The following is a 22,131-nucleotide window of genomic DNA, read 5'->3' as shown; positions in this document are numbered from 1 at the left end:
CAATAAGTTCCAAATAGTAAATTGTATCTCATAGGTCCCTTATTCTCTTACCCTATTGTATCACAATAGTGTAGGTAATATTTTTTTCTCCAACCACCTGAATAAGACGCTATTTTGTCACACTTTTTGGTACAAAAAATGGGAGATTTCGGGAGTCGTCGGTATAACCATGGTAACTGTCCAAAAAGTAGGTAAGTACTTTTCGGACTAGTCCAAAAAGTAAAAATTTGATTGCTTGGGGTTTGTTGTCCATATGGGAAGAAGCCTTCGATCTTTCTTTTGCCAGCCATGTTCAAGTGCATCTGGATCTGGTGCGCTAATTACTGCTTTGAAAACCGATACCCAAATGCTTGCCTAATAGATTGCTCGTTTGCAGTGTAGAAGTAGTGCATTTTTGGTCGGAGGAATCATTTCTGGTTTCGATGGTAAAATAGGCATTAATTTCCGTAGTTCATTAGTTGTATTCGCTCCACGTCCATAGATCTTTATACAAAGTGATTCCAACGCCGTAAATTCGGCAGACTCTACCTCAAGTACCGTAAATGTAAATGGTCTTCCTAAAAGTGGAATCATCGCCTGTCAATATCAATATCAATGAAGATTTTTCAGATATACCGTCGAAGCGTAAAAAATGTGAACCAAAATAACTACGACATCGGCATCACACGTTCGTACGAGGAATTTTTTTGTTCTCCCTCGGTCAATACATGTATCAGATGCAAGACGATTTTCGTATCAGCATCCTCGTAGTCAATCGTATCCAGCATCTCTTTCCCAGGTCCGACCTACCGACAAATTCGCCATGTGTGATGTATAGACCACAATTCGGAAGCTGAAAGCTTGAAATCGCTATTTCGTTTAAATACTTAAACAACTCAATTTTGAAGGCATAGACATGTAGACCAACACTTCGGAATTCGAACATTTGGGCCAATCTTCAGTCGAACACCGCTGCCATGGTCGTTTCTTGTTTCTCCTTTAATAGAATATTCCTAGTATGAGTCCCACACTATGTGTAGTCCGCTTGCTTTCCTCAGTTCGTTGTCAATGTATTTAAAAAAGCATCTGTAACGGTATTCCTCAAAACTTGAAGCACCCCGAGGAAGCAGAGTGAATGAGAGCACCTCCATCTACAATAACTGCATCATACACAGAAGGAAGATCTGTCACATCATCGGGGGCTGTATAGCAATAACCTCTTTATGTGGGCAACCTAGAATATCTGACTTCTTTAGCGGTACATTTTTTCAGAAGAACTAGGGAAGGGGTAAATTCTTGCACTTCATGTGCGAAAAACTCATCGCTGCATCCTTTCTTTGACTGTGTGGCTACGTACATCTTGCCTAGAACAGACGCACATTCCAATTTTTTGTGACTGTGTTCTCTTCCGCTGTGGCGCTTGGTGTTCCAAGTTATTTTTTTATAGGAACATCATTTGCTTTACTCCTATCGATGATGACCTCCTTTGCATAAGTTCTGTATTGCGACTCATCCCACTTTTTGCTACGGATTGCCTATCTTCCCTTATTGCACCTTCGAGATTGCTGAGTTTGCTTCCAAGCTCGGCGAATGGATTTCCATGCTCAGTAGCATAGCATCAGTCATAGACTTTACATCAGTAAGAAAGTCATTTTGATTCTTCAGACCTTCATCGTAGTGAAAGAGGTCGTAGTCAACATCTTCTTGCGCGTTTGAGGCTATTTTGAAGTCTGCGACTCTTTTACTCACAGCGTGACTGTACCATGACCAGTTCATCATTGATATTGGATCTTGGGTCAAACCAATTAGACCTCCACTTCCCTTAATTATCTTGTTTAGTTGTTCGTGACTCTGATCGATAGCAATGCTTGAAAATTGGCTTCTTGATCTGTTTACGACAAACTTTCCAGCAATAAATTGAGAAAGAAGGGATGTTGGTAATCTTTTTAAATCCCGAACGTGAATGGGAATTGGTTTAAAAGAGAAAGAAGCAGGTAATAATCATGTTTTGCGTAAGTTACAAATATTAATAACGTTTTACCTGTGAAAAAAAATAATTCGTAAATTTTTCAAATTTTAGCAAATTTCGCGAAAACCGTTCGCGGAACGGGATTTGCACTTCTCATAAAAGTTCTGTCTTATTTTAATATCTTTCCCATGAGCCCAAGATCATGAAAATCAGACAAGTGGTTACTGAGATAGAAGCATTTTTCCGAATTAGCGAAATTGCGCACTTTATGACGTCATCAAACCGGAAGTTACCGGTGGATACACCGGCCTCCCTTCCAAATTTGATTAGAGGACCCCAATAAACAATATTCGATGGGCGGCCAAACTTTAACAGTCATGGTAACTCACTAGTGCATATTCATACCTACTATTTATTTTATTAGTATTTAGGTACGTTCTACCCATGTTCTACCGCGTATCTACTAAAGTGGCATTTTTTTGTACTCGTATTTTTACAGGGCAATTTAAATTAAATATAATACAAACCTAGCAAGAATACGATTACCAAAGATGTTAGTGGCACGCGTGTTAGTTTAGGTAACGCAATATTTTAAAATAAGCGAATAAACACGCCCACGATAATTAACTTCAGCTACTCCATCCATTTATAGCCATACGTAAAGGGGCATTAATGTTTATGTTGCGTGTTTTCTCACAAAAAAAAACGGGCACCTAACTATTACATGTGCAATGTCCGTACCCGGAAAATCTCTACCGTTCCGTTAAGCATAATAAATTTGTGGGATAAATGGAAACCCTCCTTGCAAAACGCCATTACATCCGAATAGACAAAAAATGTGTTAATTAAAATGTTATCACTGTATACATCATTTGAGGACGAATTTTAATTTTTTTTTAATGCCGGGTTGCCAGTAATTTTTAGAATTATTAGGCTTACGTATACATTAAGTTAAAATGAAACAAACTTGTACTTTATCAGAAAAAGTTTTAGATGAGATTTTCCAAGAGAAAATTGGAGCCTTTGAAAAGATAAACAAAAGGGGAGTGTAGTAATCTTATCTTTGAACAAATGAGAGGCAAACACATTGTGGTGGAAATTTACTTTGCACGAACTAAGGTGGATGTTAGTGTAGGTATAATACATACATCACAATAAAACCGCGTGTATATAATTTAGGATGTATTTCATAGCCACAAAGTAAATACCATAAGATTATCTGACAAAGCAATAAACGTAGCGTAGGTTACGAACACATTTATTCACTGTTTGCATTTTAATTTAATTGCCATAAATAGCTTTCTCTACAGATTTGACATGTGCACCTTTGCAAACTGTTTAAGTCCAAATATCTTTAGTAGTACCTAGTCTACTGATATAATCTCTCGCAATTGGGGATACAATTTTTATCACATCGTTATGGGACGTTTGTACATACACTATCGAGGAAAAATTAATTGTATGATCTCGTGAGCTTTAAACTAAGAACAGACAACGAGTTATTCACTGCTGGTGAATGGTGAAGCCTCGTCCTCAGTTTTGTAACTTTTTGAATACCGTGACAAATCGTCATTTAGCGCCCTTCCCAAACAACGTTGACGAGGGTGAAGATGACGTTTATAGTCCTGAAACTTCAGGGACCGATGCCTCACAAGAAATACAAACTTCTAATGGATCTTCGACGGAACAAGAGGTTTGACTTTGAAGGTCTACTCGAATTAGAAGGCTATCATCGCGGTTTAGAAACTTTGTTGTAGCAAGTGGAATTGAAAATTCTAATTGGTACGGGGATAGGCATGTTCTTTTAGGTAATAGGCGAAGAAACAAGAAATTTTACTACGTTAAAATTTGACGATACTGCCTCCAATACAGGGCCAAACTTTGTTGATAATTATTGTATTCCTCAAAGAAATTTAATCTTCAAAGGATTGAAATACGACTCTACTATAGTCTAGAGTACCATTGAAGTCCGAGGACAATCTTATGACAGTATATTGGATATAATACAAAATCCTACCTTTTGTATTAATTCTTAGAAAAGCAAGTATAGTTGTTAGTTAATGGGGTGTTGCCCATTTCGTGGACTGACTTTGATCCCTTAAAAGTACCGCTTGAGTTATGTAACATCTGGGTTGCCACCAGGGCCGTGGCCAGGGGGGTGCCAGAGGATGCCTGGCACCCTCTGACCGATCTCGATCAGAATCGTAAAATAAAAATGTACAATAGTGCTATTTTTGTACATTGTAAATTAATTATCACAAATATACAATTACTATATTGTTGTTCATAATTATTACAATAAAAATGAATAAAAATGATTATTCTTGATAATTATAATCTACATACTACATTTTGTAGTATGAGTGCAATAATGGTTATTAGAATTATGCAATTTGATTCAAAAGTAACAAATTTAAATTATAACTCAGATTCACACATATCTGAAATCTGAAGTTATGGATTGGATAAAATTAGTTTTTTTAATATATTTTTTGCTTTTTTGACAAACAGGTCTCGAGACATTTTTGTAAACAATAAATGCACCCTCCAACATTTCGTTTGCACCCTTACACTTTTCGTTCTAGCTACGGCCCTGGTTGCCACATTCCGACGTATGTTTAAATGTAAAGGTGTGTTTGTAAATATGCTTCATTTTATTGTTGGCATTGGCACTGAGCTTAACTTAATTAAACGGCATTAAGTATACTCTGCATTTTACTATTAATCTAATACAGTATCAAGTGACAAGATCGAGATCTCAAAGATGAACCTATCCGAGAGCACAATATTGTAGTGGTGGGTATCAGGGTATCCTAGATGTGAAAAAAGAATGCAGCTTCAAAAATGGTTAACTTTGCAAGATGGTGTTTAAATGGCACGTCAAGCAAAAACACAAGCAAGCCAAAACCAAATACTACGTTGGGAAAACAATCCAGGTGGGTCTAAAATATTCATTGGATACAACATAGTGGATTTTACCAAATTAAATTGGTTAGGGACACTCAACTTTTAAATCGCCGTTTGGCAGGTTTATCTATAAACGTTTAGCATTTCAGCACCTGAATATTATGCTACTCAATTTTTAAAAATTGTAATTGGAATTAACGTTTTGGTATGTCATATGCTCAGAGCTGGGTAAAATACTTTTCAAAATCTATTTAAAATAGAAAATACAAAATAAGAAATGTTAATTTATTTTAAATGCAAGATACTAAATAGGTTTGGTATTTCTATTTAAAATACCAAATACAATAGTATATTGAAAGACAAGTGTTACAATGCGACCTATTGTAATACGACTATCTTGTGGCACGAGTGGCGACGCGAAGCGTAGCCACGAGTGTCCGCAACATAGGAGTATTACAATAAAGCATTGTAACACGCGTTTTTCATACTATTTTTTCTATTTCGGTGCTTTAATTTAATTAAAAAAATCATTATCAGAAACTATAGGGAACATTAGAACTAACATGTTTTATGTTGGGAACACTTTTTATGCTGTTAAGTTTTAGGTTGGCAGCATAGTAAGACTGACATTTTGAAGTTCAAACATGGAAGTACCCAACGAAGTACCTACTTGTAGTAACTGCCAACTTAAGAGATGAGTTACCAAAGAAAACGACTATAATCACTGTCTTTGTACAACTGTTTTAGGCCGAAAACAGTTGTACAAAATCATCATTGTGACACCGAAATAGAAAAAATATAAAATAGCTTTATTTAAAATAGGTACTATTTAGTTTGAAATAATCTTAAAAGCTCTGCTGATCTGCCGATATTTTGATACATGCTCTTTTAGCGATTGAACTCTGTATCTTAAAACAGGGGCGGACGTGCACTTTTTCGTGCAGAGTCAAACACTAACGACTAACTTTTTTTGTTGAAATTGACTAACGATTAACGAATGGCACAGACTATTTCCAATACCGTGCGAATTTCAGGCAGCTATATGGACAGACGGACAAAACGCAACATACCAATATACACTCTTATCTTTGAATATAAAATATATTTTATATTCAAAGCTCTTATATAAGAAAAGTTGTGCCGTAAAACTGCTAATGACATCTTTGCGAGTGCCACAGTAACGTGCCTCTGTAACATGAGATAAAGTCCATAACTGAGGTAAGCAACTTTGTAGATGGTAGCACATTGTAGTACAATTGCCACGTGTGTTCGGCGAAATAATCGTAGATGGCGCATAGTGGCAAATAGATAACTACTTTGGTCATACGATATCTACTTATTCCAAATTAAACTAACGGTACAGAAACAAATTAGAATTACTACAATTGTTACTACTGTAATTAGTTATCAGATGTCGCGACTGACTCTAAATTTAGTAAATTTAATTTAAATTTACGTTTAATGTCTTATTTTAGAAAACAATTTTGGGATTTGTTCAATAACGTAAAGAATAAACGATCGGTTATTGAAGGGCTTTTGTATTTCCATCTCTACAATTATAGTCGGTATGCAGCTTTTTCAATCGGAACGTATAAAATGGGGTCTTCTCTTCTCGGTGTCCTAAATAATATGGCGCATGTCGTATGACGTCACGAATCCAAAGTTACGTAAACGACCATCTCGTGATTTTCTTTGGCTGATTGTCGCCATTTTATATTATCTTTGTGAGTGTATTAAATGGATATATGAAAGAGGACAGTGTGAGTGCAGTGAGGGTGGTGTACAGTACGTGTTTAGTGTCGAGTAAATTTACTTTATGTTAGTGCATAATAATGTACTGCAACTATTTAGAAATGAAATATTTAGTGTCTTGTATTTTCTTAAATTTGCTTATTTTTGCTAACATCGTATCGTCGACTGGTAAGTATCCATGATAAGCACCTACTAAAGGGGTTAAGTCGTCGGGTGTTGGTTCTACGGAAAATTTCAGGGACACACAGGTGTATTTACTTTTTTTGTCTCCTTTGACGAGTTAACCGGGTTTGAATCAATAAAAAATGAACTATTTTCCACCTGCTTCTATTTACTTTATTCTTATAAAGGTATCGGCACGTAAAATATTTATGAACGCATAAATCAGCTCTTATTCGTTACTATTTTAATACCGTCAAGTCTGAAGTCGACGTTAACCCATGCTTTTATTTTCATAGGAATGACGTGCGTAAGTAAATATTCCAGGTAAAGATCGTCTTTGTTTATGACTCATTTTGTTTTGCTGCCATTAAGACTTATTAATCTAAACGAAAATAAAAAAATGAAACTGGACAGTTCTAGAGATCTATGCCAGCGGCGGATTTCAAGAGGCAGCACCCTCACCATGGGATGTGGTAATAGCGTAAAAATGAGAATTAAATAAATCACGAGATAAATCATATTTTTGTCGTGCATTTTTTTCTGATTTTGTATACTCAAAAAAAACACCCCTTAATAGTAAATGCTTGTTCCGCCACTGATCAATGGCTTCTCATAGTATGCATCCGAAACGACCCACTGTAAGGGAAGGAGGGGGATATTTTTACTAAGGAAAGTATCTAATTAAATGGTCACAGATGCTACAAATCTACTCTAAACTCGCCGTTCATTAGAAATGATGCCCAGTTTGAGATGCTGAACTGAACGATCAAGATGGTCCCATACGTGTTTGTGAAAGACACAGCGCGCACCCGTGTGTTACAGGGGTTGTGTTGAGAGAAATCCTAAAATGTCATTCTTACACCACCCTTAATTACTGGGGAACGAGATGTGGTTGTTAATATCATCATCTAGGGAGGCATTTCACTGGGATTTTCATTTGTTTTCCTAGGTTCAATTGATCCTCACCACATCCCGATAAATCTGAGATAAAATTATCAGGCGATAGCATTTAACGCGTGCTTGATTCACGACAGAAAAAGTTAAGCGACATCTAAACCACCGATTTTTCTCTAGTTGTTTCCGAGGTTGTTTCTATTGCGTCATTTGAAGTCATCGGGTATAAAATTTCACTAAGAATTTTCAATAAGAATTCAGGTCACCAGGAACCAGCCGTGAACTTAGCAGCCTTATGAACCCAAGTGTGGCGCAACTGCACAACCGGTACCCAAAAAAGAATGAGGAAAAACGCAAAAAATCCCTCCTGACTGTAAGGGTATATACTCTTTTAAAATCCTCCATCTTTTTCCTTCAGAAAAATTGGAAAAAAATGCGCTTTGTCTATCTTTGTACTCTTCTTTCATGCGATGAAACATTTCCGAGGATGTTCTATTCTCAGATTTCTTCCTGCTTTCTTTCCCTTCTATTAAAACAAATTTTATATCCCTAGAAAGCGCTTAAAGAGCATTATAAATCTATTTTGTACTCGGTTTTGTATCATTCGTAAACACTAGGTATATTTGAAGCAAGGAAACTGTTTAATTTGTTAATAAAAATCGATATTCACAATGTGGTTGTTGGTTGCGGCATCCGGTAACTCTCATTTTCTGAGAAACTACCTCGGAAACTACACTCATAGAGATGCTCACTATGCCGTAAGGGTGCAAGAAGAAAGCACAAGTATTCTAGTAAGCCTCGTAGTAAGCATTTCCCTCGGCATTTCAGGTGAATCACAAATTTATTTTCAATGGAGGAGATTGTTAGTTAGCCTTATGGGTAGCTGATAGCCCCACAGTTTCCATTTAATTAAGACGTCTATAAATAGGGCAATTAATTTCAAACATGCAATTTAATAAGGAATTAATATAGAGTGACACCATTTCAACCATAGCAGTAATAAATTTATTTAAGGTTTAAATTTAATTCAATTAATACCGAGATTAATACACAATTTATCACAGGAATTAATTCAAAACATACCTATAGAAGTTATTAACTACAAGTTAGAGAAAAATTCTACAATCCGAGCTACAATTCTTGTTTGTAGGTAATTTATTTCCTTTTGTGGGAGTTCCAGCTTTATAATCCAGTTAGAACCCCCAATTTTAAAAAAATCTCCCAATTTCTACACCAGAGCAGTAAAGTACTTTTGCATTTAACAACTTTCGAAAGTTTCGAAACCGTTTAATCTCTTCAAGATCTTTTCCGGGCCTTAAGGCCATTGCTATACGTTTACTACGAGGTTTACTCGAGGGTTTACTACGTCCTGTACAAAGCTGTCAAAAACCTTAGAGAGCTGTGTAAAGCACTTAAAAGGTTCCTACCAATGTTCTGTAAACCACTAGGCTTTCCTAGGTAAGTCTAACATCTCGTCTAACATACTCCCCAGGGTGCTTGCTATCTTGAAAGTTTTGGAAATATACTGAAAAGCTTTGGAAAGGCGCTAGGGAGGCTTTGCAAGTCTTTGGTCTCCTGAATCAAATATCCATTGAGCACGAATTCTGTTCAAGTGTTGCATAATTATACTATTTTTTATTACTGTTATTGTATGTGCACATTTCTGTTCTCGAGTTATCATCTCCAGTCCCACAGGGACCTGTCAGTGCAGTGTCCTCTCCCCAGTTTTCAACCCAACAACAAAAATTTGTCAATTTTGAAAAATATGCTTCACGAGAGATTATTGTTTCAAAAAACATATGCATGTCATAAATCCTAATTCAGTATCCATATGTACATATGTCCATATGGCACACTGATAAAATTTAAAGTGACCTTCGCGTTATTTGAATTATTTGATTTTGATGTGCTTTAATAGATAAGATAGTCCTCGCGTATAGTTATATCGAGTATAATTGTGTAATCGAAGTAGTAAAGTGTAATTAAAGTGTAATACTTTCATTTGATAATGAAGCCACTCGAAGTCACTTTTGGCAGTAGTACCTATACTCTGATACTGTTTGGCGACTTTTTTCTATACGTCATTATAACGGATGATTCATTTAAACTAAGGATAATTTGCGAGATAATGTGTATCTTACGCAAAATATAAAGGATGTCTGATGAATTTTTAGAGCCCTTTAACGCTTTTCAAGAGCTTCTCAGAACCATTTCATCTGCACTTCGAAGTCATTTCCAAAGGTTTGTAGGTCGCCCAAAGTCGAGCCCGAAGTGCTTTCCATGACGACCAAAGACTTGTCCGTCCCTACTTTCCATTCTTAAGAAGAAGATCGACAAAGTTTGAAAATTGTTTCTCAAATCATGTGTATATGAATTTAGTTCGAGTTATTTAAGGTTTGGTAATCAATCACAATAAGTTTTCATATATCGAACACCCCTAAATGGAACCCATCCCTATAATTTATTCGAGTCGGGAATTTTTTCTCGCCTACTGTCTCATTTATCCATGAATTTTTTCAAAATCAGAAAGATTATACCGGATTATACCTCCGATTATACCTCGGATTATACGAAAATTACATCGTTCTTCTCGAGGTTCTTCTTGTTCTTTTCTAACTTATAGGTATGTATAGGTATCATATGTTTGACATTTCTGAACGCCCCCAGCAATTCTCAGGTAAACCATTATAATGAGATTTGAACAATACAGTTTACAAAAGGGAATTTCCAAGGGAATTTCTAATTACAAATCGGCAAAGCTACAGCAAAAATACTTGTTATATACCTATTTCCAGAGGAAATTGAATGCATTCAATTTTTTTGACGGGATTTTCTCCTCCTTTATTTCATTTAGGATATTTGAGGAATTGAACTAGGTTTGCGTTGACACGAAATTGACAAAAATGGAACACTAAGGTTTACTCCGAGGTTTAGTCATTTTTTTAAATACCTATACTCGAGCCAATACTTAATATGGTACCAAGATATTGTTGTTTTCAATATCATTGGAGCCATTTAGTGACCTGTACTTCTTTTATCCATGTAGATTGCACGAGATGAATTACTCAGATGAGTTTTGACATAATGTAGGGAGTATCTCACACATCCAGGCACCGGCAGTTCTGGTTTTTCTATAATAGTTGCGTAAAATAATACTGGCACAAAATTCGTGCTCATTGACCACTAATCAAGCCACTAATCTTAATATAATTGCGAGTATAATTGAATATTTTACGTTACATTAATGTTTATTGATAAATTATGAACGCCATATAACTGCACATAAAAGACACAATCTTTGTGAGCTTTTAGCTAACGGATCTATCGACACTGTCCCATAACTGCGTGTTTGATGAAATTATATCCCTCAATCCCTCTTTTTTTTGTAATATAAATATCTTGAAAACTGTAGAACTACTTGATCGCAATATCCTCTGTTCTCGCCTTTATTGTTGGAAAAGGGTTTTCGTGAAACGTTTTGAAAACGAACATTGATCTGGCTAAAAGCACTCTAAACCTGACTATTACTGTAAATATTTAGGTATATCGCATAGTAATGGGCAAATAAAAAAAATATATAAAGGTCTGTGCGCCTGACTTTGTTTTCTTAGCGAAAATCGAGGGGAAAATACATCAACGTCAACCAATTGAATTACGAAATGCACCGAAATCATTCGTAGTTTTCTTGTTCTTTACGACTTTTCTGTCAAAAAAATAAACCCATGATTGATGATAAAGTTACATTCGTCACCTTTCTCTTTTCGTGCGCCTGTTGCTACTATTCTCTTTTATTCCTTGTCACTTTAGTCTTAGTCTCTCATTCTTGCAAAGGTTAGGAATATGCGATTCATATTAAATCAAAATCCATGGTGATTTCGCATTATTATAATTATAGCGATTAAAGTTAATTTTGTAATTAATGCCCGTTATGTTCCCCGCAGCGTGCGTCGTAGGAATAGGTACTACTAAACTATCTACTAATATATGATAATGTGACAGCCGTTTTAATTAAGTAATCCTCAATTATATAAAACCACGTATAAAACGTAGCATTAAGCCATCCAAAAGCTGTTTCAAAGTGAAATAGAATTATGAGGAAGCAAAGCTTTTAATTCATTCCGTAGCCCTTTACGGCTGGCTGGGGTTTTCCTCAAAGTAAATGGAGGTAGCGAAATAAGTTTGGTCTTTTGTATCTCGTGCTTATTCAAATTGCTGTAATTATAATGCCGACTAGTAAACTTCGATATTTTGGCGTACGAATGGCAACCCAGGCAAAATAAACGGAATTTGAAATCAATATATCCACTGGTCATTTTTATTTTGTCGCCACCATATTTCCCTTGCCGATTCTGACATTACTGCTGAATTTTCGGTTACATCAGATTTATTTTTGACTATTCTGGAACACCTTTTCATGATTTGTTCATTAAGCATGTAATCGATGCACTTGCCCTTGAACAATCCACAGAGAATGCCGCGGACAAAATATTGACATATCGCTTGCCCAAATTTCAATTCCGGAAGTGATATACTTATTGCGCTAATTATAGGTTGTTTACTTCATCAACCACTTTACTCGGAATTACGTTAATCACATTAATTACGCTGCTGGAAATTATTCCAGCAATTATTGCATTGAGTTAAGGTTCCAATGTATTTTTCCGAGTGTTCCTATAAAAAAAAGCTGTTCAAGTGTGTTTCAAAGTTCATCTCCATTGTCTCTTGTCTCTTGTAGGATAAGATATGACAGTTAGTAGGTGTACTTCACTAATTAAACGCGCAATTAAAATGACCGGCTCTGTAGGTCCAAATTGTTATTTAAGTGACATATTTACCCATTGTCAGCCTCCACAAGATCGTCGATAACATGCCACCTACCCGTAGTATTTTTTATTGAAAGATCTAAAATTATTACAAAATACGGAGAAAGGAATAAATTGTCATGAAATTTTAATTGACTGCCATGGGAATTTTTCTTTTTTGCTTTTTCCGGCAAATATGGATACCACTTGCTTGTGTATTAAATTTAATGATAATCACGAACTCATTTAAATATAATTACAGTGTTTAGCTGTGTTGTGGTAAATTCCATAAATATACAGTAAATTTGATAAGCCAAAAAACTACTTTCGTACGTTTGAGGCATTATATTAATTTGCCAAACCTATTTGTGTGAAATTTGATTCTATGTAAACAAAACTTATTAAAAATGCATCTTTTAATTGCTCGGAGAGACATGTAAGTGGTCGCCCGCAACTGACTTGGAATGGAACTACCTCGGGAACTACATTTATTATTAAATTTTTAATAATGAATTACCTAGCTTCGTTAAAAAAAATCAAGTCACTAATCTAACAATTTTTTGTACAACGTTAGCTAAACTCGAGGCAAAACTATTACCTACTTATATGAGGTGGCAGTTTCATTCCATTCCTCGTTCCATTCCGAGTTACTTTTTTACAAATAAATAAATCAAAGTTCGCTCGGTTCGCAAGACATTTAGGCTACCATAAAAGCTTCTTAAAAATAAACGTTTAAACGGTGTGAAGATACTTATATTCAGCATTCTAGACAAAACTTTCACCCTGTATATTTCCCCCAACGAGGATTTTAACAAAACATATTAACATATTTATAGAGATCCTACTCTTTCACAAAATGAAAGTATAGGAATATAATGTGAAGGAAAGAAAAATGCTGACGAGTAAAGCCTACAAAGGAAACAAACATCTTTGTTTATTTGGAAAAAAACACGTCAATTTTGGGTTCGTGGGAAGGATATCGTTTAGGATGTAATGCCTTCAGCAATAGGGCGGAGCGAAAGTAACCATCGTGGTAATCATAAAATCAATATTTTCCAACAATTATGTACCCTGGATCTACAAATGATATCTTTTGAGTTGCCAAGTAACTCAGAAAAAAATCTTTTTTTAAATTCAACACCCGGTATATCTTAACCTTTTTGACCATCGTCGTATCTTCTATGGTTTTGGAGTTTCCCATGATCTCGCCCATGATAGACACGTGTGTATCTTGAAATTGGAATTTTGGGGTATTTTTGATAAAATCAGAGACAAAATCGGAATGGGTATACCCAAGGACAAAGATGACGGCGGTAATTCCACCTCTTTACGTTTTGTGTTTATGGATTTTTGAAATCATTTCTGACCAGCGCCGAAATTGAGGAATATGCAAAAATAGTTTTCTCATAAAATGATTAAAAGGAAGGATTAGGCAAAAGCATTTCAAAATAGAACTATTTTTCAGACGAAGTAGGCAACCCATTAGCGAATAGGAAGAAATTGGAAGAAATAAGTATCTTTCACGAATTCCGAGTTACGTTCACCCTCGCGTTCACCAAATGACAGATAAGTTTAGTTTTGGAGCAAACATGAATTTTCAACTATCATCCTAGCCCCTAATAAGGAGTGATTTATACATTGGCAAAAAAAACCGATTACTATGATTGAAAATACTTAAAAATTTAGGTCCTTTTGCTTCAAAAGTGATTTGTAAAAAGGTTGGAGTTAAAAAACAGGTAATTTTTTTTTATTATAAAACAATTTGTTTTCACCCATACTTATCCTAACGTTTTTCGTTCACTGGTTGAACCAGGATAAAAAAACGCTTGCTCGCTGCTACTGGTAGAGTCTAGATGCATCTAAGCCACAAACTTGAAGTTTAATGTTTCTAGCACATGCTATGCGACTGTTATTACACAAGGTTGAGACCAAAGTTTCTCTTTACATTAACTCTAGACAAATTATCGACAAAATACCTTGCGCAATAATTATACTTGTATACCATAGCAAGAACTCTTGTAAATCTTCTTTATTAGGTAAGTGGTAATCTTTAATCTCCAAAATGTTGCATGGAAAATTTATTAGCTACACAACTTTAACGAGGCATCGGACAAACGGTGTTTTAGATAAATTCTATCTTATACTTAAATAAACATTTATTATGGAGACCTAATCTCGCCAAGGAAATCGCTTGTGCTTCAGAACAATGAAAAAGGATGTGATATAAAATACATGTAGTTCCCGTAAGCATATCACACGCAATTGTGAAGGTTCACATCCGTAAAAATTAATCCTTTCGCCTTATTGGCAGTATGTACACCATACTGTGTAGAACGTCAATAGGTATATGTGTTTCTAAAGGCCTTTTTTCGTCTTCCTTATGGCGGTAAAGAGCTCTCAGTGCAGAGATTTTGGGAACACATTTTTTCAGTTAATAAGTTTAGCTTTAGAACATGCTTTAATCTTCTTTGTTATACCTTGCAAACTTACAAATATTAAATTGTTGATGAAAATCTTTCCACAAATAGATCAAGCGCATTATTTCTTTCAACAAACGTCATTACTTTTAATAGTTAGGTGGTAATTGTATAAACACTATTTAATGATGATAATTAAGAAAATCACGTATGCGGTATGATCTAAGAAGTTCTAGTCATAAGTACATAATACGTATTGTGTGACAATTTTAGAAATAGGTGGACGGATTAAATTTTGTAAGGACCAGCTTTGGAAATTTTTAGCGCATTTTTGAAAAAAAATGCTATTATATTCGTTATGGCTGGCTGGCTGTTCGTCTAAGTTCTCAGCAATTACAATTGCTAGAGACTTTAAATTTTTACTAAAAGCTTTCTGTTATAGTGTAGGTGTGCAGGCTCTAGTCTATTTTGAGTTAGATTACTCGTGAGATCGATAATTTTAAACTTTGCTAATAAAATATTGATCTGTATTACCAAAAATTCGCTTTCATCATGCATATGCTGATTTACAACTTGTTTGATTATATATTTTGACGAGTATTTTGATTTATACCTGGTTTTGGACATGTATATACTTAAAAACCAAGCAAAGGGGACGTCTTTAATATCCTTGACCCCAATAAGTATTTCTAAAACAATGGACATTTACGTACATACCTACATAAGGATAGGTAATTTAATTAAACCTCTATTCATACATTTGAATCTTTGTTTAATTCTTAATGAAGTCATTTAAACCCTTAAATTGGTAAAATCTTTAAATCTACTATCGTAAAACGCTGGCATTATCGCAAATTAGCTCACCAAAACCTAGTTTATAAGAGCTTTCTTTGAGAAAACATTTTTCTAAAGACTCGCTTTTAAATAACCATGATTTTCACCGCGTTGATTACAATATTTGGAGCAGATTAGAAGGCATAGTTCCAGATCGGAACAAAACTAAAAAGGTTATTTAAGGTCCAAAAAGGGTCCCAAATCGTGCGCGATAAATTCATCCCGGCATATTCGCCTTCGAAAAATTCGCGCACGGAAGATTTGGCTTCAAGGAAACTTGTCCCCGGAGTATTTGCTCCCGGCCAGCGGTGTCTTCATCAGAAAGTTCACCATATCGTCTTACACTCCGAAAAGTAACGTCGCCACCATCAAACATATAATCTATACCACCATCGATGCTACGCCAGCTCTCATAAGTAATTGTATTAGCCAGTTTTGACTTCACCACCAGTAAGATCTTGTCGAGGCTACTATATTCCCTTTCTGGGTACTCAGTTCCGACGTCCCGTTCACCCGCAATTTGCGTTTGAATTTTCTATAATCAGTAAGATCTTGTGGGGGGCTACCATATTCCCTTTGTCGGTACCAATTTCTGACTCCCCCACATATAAATGCGCCATTTTGGTGGATTTCGCAATAAACCTTCCACAAAATCTGAGCACAGCTAAATTTTATTTCTTTGTTACAGTTAATATATATCCAAAATACGATGATCCTACTACAAGCACAACCAAATACGAAATCAAGGAGGCATTACAGTTATCGTGTAATGTGACGACAGAAGACCTAGACGACAATTCAAAGCTTTCTGTGAAATGGTAGGTTTGCACTAAACAGATTAAGAAGAAGTAGGTAATTATACTGAATCTTTTATTCGTTTAGGGAAAAAGATGGTAAACTAGTCACAGAAATTGAAACAGTCAACAAAAGGGTATCATTGTCTCATAGTGAAGATAATGTCATGTATAAACTTCAACTTAATTCTGCCGACGAAAACGACGCAGGAAATTATTCGTGTGTAGCACTTGTCAATAATATTGAAGTAAATCGAGCATTTATAGTTGTTGAAAGTAAGTATGTTAGCTAAACGATTCATTTTAACGTTTCCATATGCAGGTAAAATCTATGTGAAAATACAAAAAGATATCAGTGTGATAGAAGGTGAAAAACTAAGAGTAGTGTGCCTAGTTCTCGGAAATCCGGTTCCAATCATTACTTGGGAATACAGTGAGTGTTAAAGAATGTTGCTTCAGATTTTTATTTTTGTATTTAGATGGTAAAGAATACAATAAATCTGAAGGAAGAGTATCATTAGAAACCGATACTGAGAAGAATGTGCCAGATTCTGTTTTCATTCTTAAGGATGTTACAAAAGAGGACCAAGCGGAACTGAAGTGTATTGGACATTCGAAAAGTACCAACGAACGCAGCGAGCCTTCTGTTGCCGTTGTTAGAGTGAAAGGTGAGATTTCATGCATTGAAAAATTAATACAAAATTATTTCTTTTGTTTAGACAAGTATGCGGCATTGTGGCCCTTTTTAGGCATTTGTGCTGAAGTTTTGGTTCTTTGCGCAATTATTCTTGTATATGAAAAGAAACGAAATAAAACAGAGCTTGAAGAAAGTGATACAGACCAAAGTCCTGAACAGTAAGTATTATGAGCCTTTTAGATAATGGTACATTTAACAAAATTTAATAAAAATTGAAAGAGTACAGCAGTAATACACTTTTTCAAAATGTGATTTTTATGAGATAATTAGTGATGAAGGAACAAGTATATTTAAAAAATTCATTTTTTAAATCAATCTTGCCTAATTCAAATTTAATTTGTTTGAAAGAAGAAGTATAATATAAAGAATTTCAAAAGATTGGGTTTCTAATTTTTCACCTTACCGTAACTTCTTGGCAGCCTGGTGTAAACAGTTTTAGATTCGTCTGCTACAAATAAATCTAAAGTAATAATGCAAGCACACTCGTTTTTTTTAATGACCACAGCGCTCTATTGCACATCTTTATCCAAAGTGGGGAATTTCTTGCTAATTTTATTTAAACTTTGACAAATTCAAAACTAACTGAAATCCTGTGTGCAAGTCACACTACAGTCGGAGCCAAAAATATGTGGATTTGAGTTTGTGCACATTATATCCATTCGTCAAATTCAAATGGGGTTGATATCAAAGAAAGTACCACCATTAGCTCTATGTCGTTTCAGTGTAACAAAACGCATGTGAAGTTAACCTCTCATTTATACAATTTTCAATTGTAATTAGAGTTCTGGAGGCCCCCACCAAGTTCTAGAGTTCGTAATCAAACTAGGAAAGAGTCAAGTCATATAAACATGAATTTTGAAAAATGGGAGGTCAACTTCACGCAGCCCGTTATTACCTACGTCAAAAAAGTAAACTTTTTTTAGATTCCCCAAAAATCACCAATAGTTCTAACTACTAAAGTATTCACTAGGTATAGTTTATAAATATACATTTTACAGCAAATTCTTATAATGTAATAGTTGCATAACTAGTGTTCCACCAAAAAATGTTCTGGACTATTATTTTGTCTGGAAATGTTTAAGAAAACGCGAGAAATATTAAATGTAAACCTTTTTTTATATTTTAAGTTTAAATGTAAAACTTCATTATAAAAGGTTTCAGGCCGTCCAGCGTCGTATTTAATTTTAAAAAATCAAGGGTTTATATGAAACTATCATCTGAACTCAAAAAGGTTGGATATTTTTCATGGAATTTGAAATATTAACAATTCTCTTAACTTTTCAACTGTAAAATTTATCACAAAATTCTCAAGAACGACCAGATATCTAACCAATCAGACCTCCAATTCGCGATAGGGCAATCATCTTTAGTATTATTATTATTAGTTTCCAGGCAAAACCTGATAAGAGATATTGTATTTCTTACGCACCCTTAAAGCAGAATACGAAAAAAACCTGGTTTTGGTGAAACTTTACTTCCCTATCTAATAATACATTTTATTTAAAATTTTATAGAAAATTCTGGTTTGCAGATCATTGGTAGCGCCCTAGTTGCAACCCTAGTAGTGTTCGTGTAAAACTAAAAATTACTTCCCAAAGTTGTATTACTTACTTTCTAAAATGTACCATTTAGAATATCTGTACTTAATAATTGATTTTGTTTGTTACTAGGAAAAATACACCAGATCATGGGAAGGATTCGAATTTAAGGCACAGACAGTGAATATTAAGTTGTTGTTTATATTGAAGCTGAAACATAAATTTAGTATATAAATAAAAAATACGTTCTTTCATCATTGGTAGCAAAAGACTAATTCACCATAATGATGCCCGGGGCCGGCGCTGTACAGTTACGCTATAATTATTGTTGCCTTCCTGCTCGGGCATGCCTTTGCTGTTGCGACAGTTCCTTTATAACATACTTGGTAATTACATCAAACGTCGGTAATTTGTTATGTACTTACTAAACAAAGTTAACACGATTTTTGTACTTAGATATACTGCGCTAATAAAAATTGCATATTTATAAAAACAAGAGAGTACTAAATATATTATAAAGGATTGTAATGACAGCTGGGCTGTCATTCATGTACATAAAATAAATTATACACTCCTGTTCATAAATGTATTGTTATAATAAATTATGTTTTTAAAATCATTAGGACTGTTGTAAAACTTTTTTTTGTGATAAGATTAATTTATAATGTAAAGTGGTTTAAATATCCAAAGAATCTTATTCTCATCACTTATAGTTAATCTTGCACTTAGGCTCTACTAATTTAATGTGAATTAAAATCGCGCCTTAGTGTGCTTTCAAATTACTGCTCAGTAACATCAAGCTGTATGTGATGCATTTAGTAAAGTAAATTCTCCTCATACTGTAAGACAAATTGTAGAAAATTAAATTGTACAAATAGGATGCCACGATAAAATTTTGCCTCCCTACGTTGACTTCTAACTTCATCCACGTAACAATCTTCCACCCTGTCTAGATGTGTGATATCTATTCCGTAGTACATCACTTGCGATTTCATAATCATGATACTATTTAGCCTTTAAAATCATATCTTTAAAATATTGTATTCTAATTTTAATGGTTTTTATTGTTCGGTTTCAGAATACATTATTTTAAAGTCGATAATACCTAAAGTATAAAAGTGGGAATCAAATTAAGAAAAAAAATTAACGCACTAAAATAATATTAATCACATTCCTTCATGATACATAAAAAATGTTAATATCGTTATCATCTATCGAAATAAGTTTCCTTCTCATAGGGTGTTACGATCCTGTCAATTAATTTTGATTTCCACCTACTTTTTAAATCTTTACTATAGTTACTTATTTTCTTCAAGTAGTTTGTAAGATTATTGGTGCTTGCACAAAAAATCGTCTATTGTTGACAGTTGACACTGTATTGGTACATGTAATTTAAACAGTTAATAAAAACCACCAAAAGAAAGTCATTTTTGTTTAAAAAATGGAATTTTCTTTACATTTTTCGCTTTGAATCTAACAAATTTCCGTTTTAAATGTGAAACTTATATAACTTGCATAAATTGTAATTCAAATAGAGTGACTAATTGTTTTGGAGCACCTTATACTTAGTGAAATTGTTCAAACTCCCTGCTAGGGAGGAGATTACATACCCATGTATTGAAAAATAACGAAACTGTTAAAATCAACAAAACCCTTCCATTTCATTGTTCTACTGTTCTTTGTAGGTATCCCACTCCACTGTTGCAAGGTGAACCGTTGCTGTGTGCAGTTATTGAGGTGATTGCAATTTTGAATGCTTCCCCTTTCAGTAACCATTGCGATTTAAAATTTAGGAATTGGCTACCACAAATAAAAAGGGCACTTTTTTGCTCTTGATGTCTGTCTGAGTCACAAAAGCTCCAGAACTACACCACTTGGGGGCAAATCCGAGTGGTAAGATGAAAGGATTTTGCACGGTCGATAATCAATGCAGAAAAAATAAGTACGAAAATGGGTATAAACAGTATGGTTAATAACCGTAAAAATATTTGTCATACTATGACAAACTTGGTGCCTACCATCACAAATTAAAAATTATTTCATGTTTGTATTCTCCTTAAGGCATGAAATGTCCATAAGGGCTATTAAAATTGAAAAAAACAAGTTTGAAAGTGCACTCTTCGCCCCTTGCTCACAAGCGGCTTAACGAATTTTTTTAGTGCACTTTCAAATTCAAAAAATAAAAAAGTGTACTTTTGATAGTGCACTTTTACGCCTTTGATATGTCTGAGTCACAGGATTCCGAACTACACCACTTACAGACTTGGTACTGGTGTCATTCGATCAGAAATTAAAAATGATTTCATGTTTGTATTCTCGTTAAGCCATGAAATGTCCCTTATGGTATAAGGGCTATTAAAACCGAAAAAACAAAGCTATATTGCCATTTTAAAAAAATTAATATGGCGGTCGCACTCAAACACCCTGTATAACCTGTATGAAATAATTTCAAATGGGAGCATTCTCATTTTTATGTCTATATCTCAAACGGTTTGAGCATGAAAGCTTTGGTTCCATCTTTAATGGCGACCCCAAATAATGTTTTGTTCAGGGGCGGACTGGGTAACTGCGGGCCAAGTGGAATAGCATAGGTTACGGGCCATTAAAGTATTAGTGTAGTAATGCAGGTGGCGGGGGGGGGGGGGGGTTGCTTCTGAGGTGCGCCACAAAAACATTTTAAAGTACTCCTTTCTCGAAAATAAAGCAGCTGATACACACGAGGTGCGCCGCCTATCATTGTATTTCAGCACAAAAAATGTAAAATTCATTGTAAAACACTTCAATTAAAACAGAATTTTTTAACAACCTAACATCAACCCCAATTAGAGAAACATGTTAATAATTTATTAATAGTGCAAGAAACTAAATACAGCACATACTTATAAATTTCCAACGGGCCATTATGATCTACAGGCTAGGTGGCGATCGCCATCCGCCCCCCCGTGCCAGTCCGCCCGTGGTTTTGTTTATACCTCTGTAACCGCCAATCTTCAAGTGTATATTCCATTGTTTTGAATCTGAGCTTAGTTCGACTGGGCTTATAACTCTAATTGAGAACAAGCAAAGTTTTGAGTCGAGCTCAACTTATTTTTTTCGAGGCAAGCTGAACATCCATAATTTCGAGCCGAGCTGGACATCCATACTTTCAAGCCAAGAGTTTTTAAAAAGTTTGGCTCTAGTCGATTTCATCTCTACACTTTGGATTGCGCATATCCAAGCCTTTTACATTAATTATAACAATTTAAGATTGAGAATCACGCCACCATCTCTTGCAATGAAAATTTACTGTAATGATTTGATTCACGGATATTTTAAATCATAATAATTTACCAGCAATATCTATTACTTCGTTATTAATGTTAACCATTATATTATAGTTGACTAAT

The 22,131-nt window shown here is 34.8% G+C and overlaps 1 protein-coding gene across 1 annotated transcript; it reads left to right on the top strand.

The window, feature by feature from the left end:
* Window positions 1-6,518: 6,518 nt before the first annotated feature.
* LOC116160664 (neuroplastin) lies at window positions 6,519-20,172 on the top strand. Its single transcript, XM_031473928.1, has 7 exons — window positions 6,519-6,775; window positions 16,405-16,534; window positions 16,599-16,786; window positions 16,833-16,943; window positions 16,990-17,178; window positions 17,230-17,365; window positions 18,878-20,172. The coding sequence occupies exons 1-7, from the start codon at window positions 6,688-6,690 to the stop codon at window positions 18,927-18,929; spliced, it is 894 nt and encodes a 297-aa protein (XP_031329788.1). The 5' UTR covers window positions 6,519-6,687; the 3' UTR covers window positions 18,930-20,172.
* The last annotated feature ends 1,959 nt before the right edge of the window (window positions 20,173-22,131 follow it).

The sequence above is a fragment of the Photinus pyralis genome, unplaced genomic scaffold, assembly GCF_008802855.1.
Source record: "Photinus pyralis isolate 1611_PpyrPB1 unplaced genomic scaffold, Ppyr1.3 Ppyr1.4_LG1, whole genome shotgun sequence".
Taxonomy (NCBI): Eukaryota; Metazoa; Arthropoda; class Insecta; order Coleoptera; family Lampyridae; genus Photinus; species Photinus pyralis.
Note: the sequence above shows the minus strand (reverse complement) of the source record. Positions and strands in the feature narration are given on the sequence as shown.

What these genes read in the sequence shown, in the direction of transcription:
- LOC116160664 (XM_031473928.1), top strand. Translation starts at nt 6,688, where the DNA reads ATGTACTGCAACTATTTAGAAATGAAATATTTAGTGTCTTGTATTTTC. An exon ending in TCAAAGCTTTCTGTGAAATG is followed by an intron (nt 16,535 to 16,598) that starts GTAGGTTTGCAC and finishes TTATTCGTTTAG; the next exon opens with GGAAAAAGATGGTAAACTAG. An exon ending in TGCCGTTGTTAGAGTGAAAG is followed by an intron (nt 17,179 to 17,229) that starts GTGAGATTTCAT and finishes TCTTTTGTTTAG; the next exon opens with ACAAGTATGCGGCATTGTGG.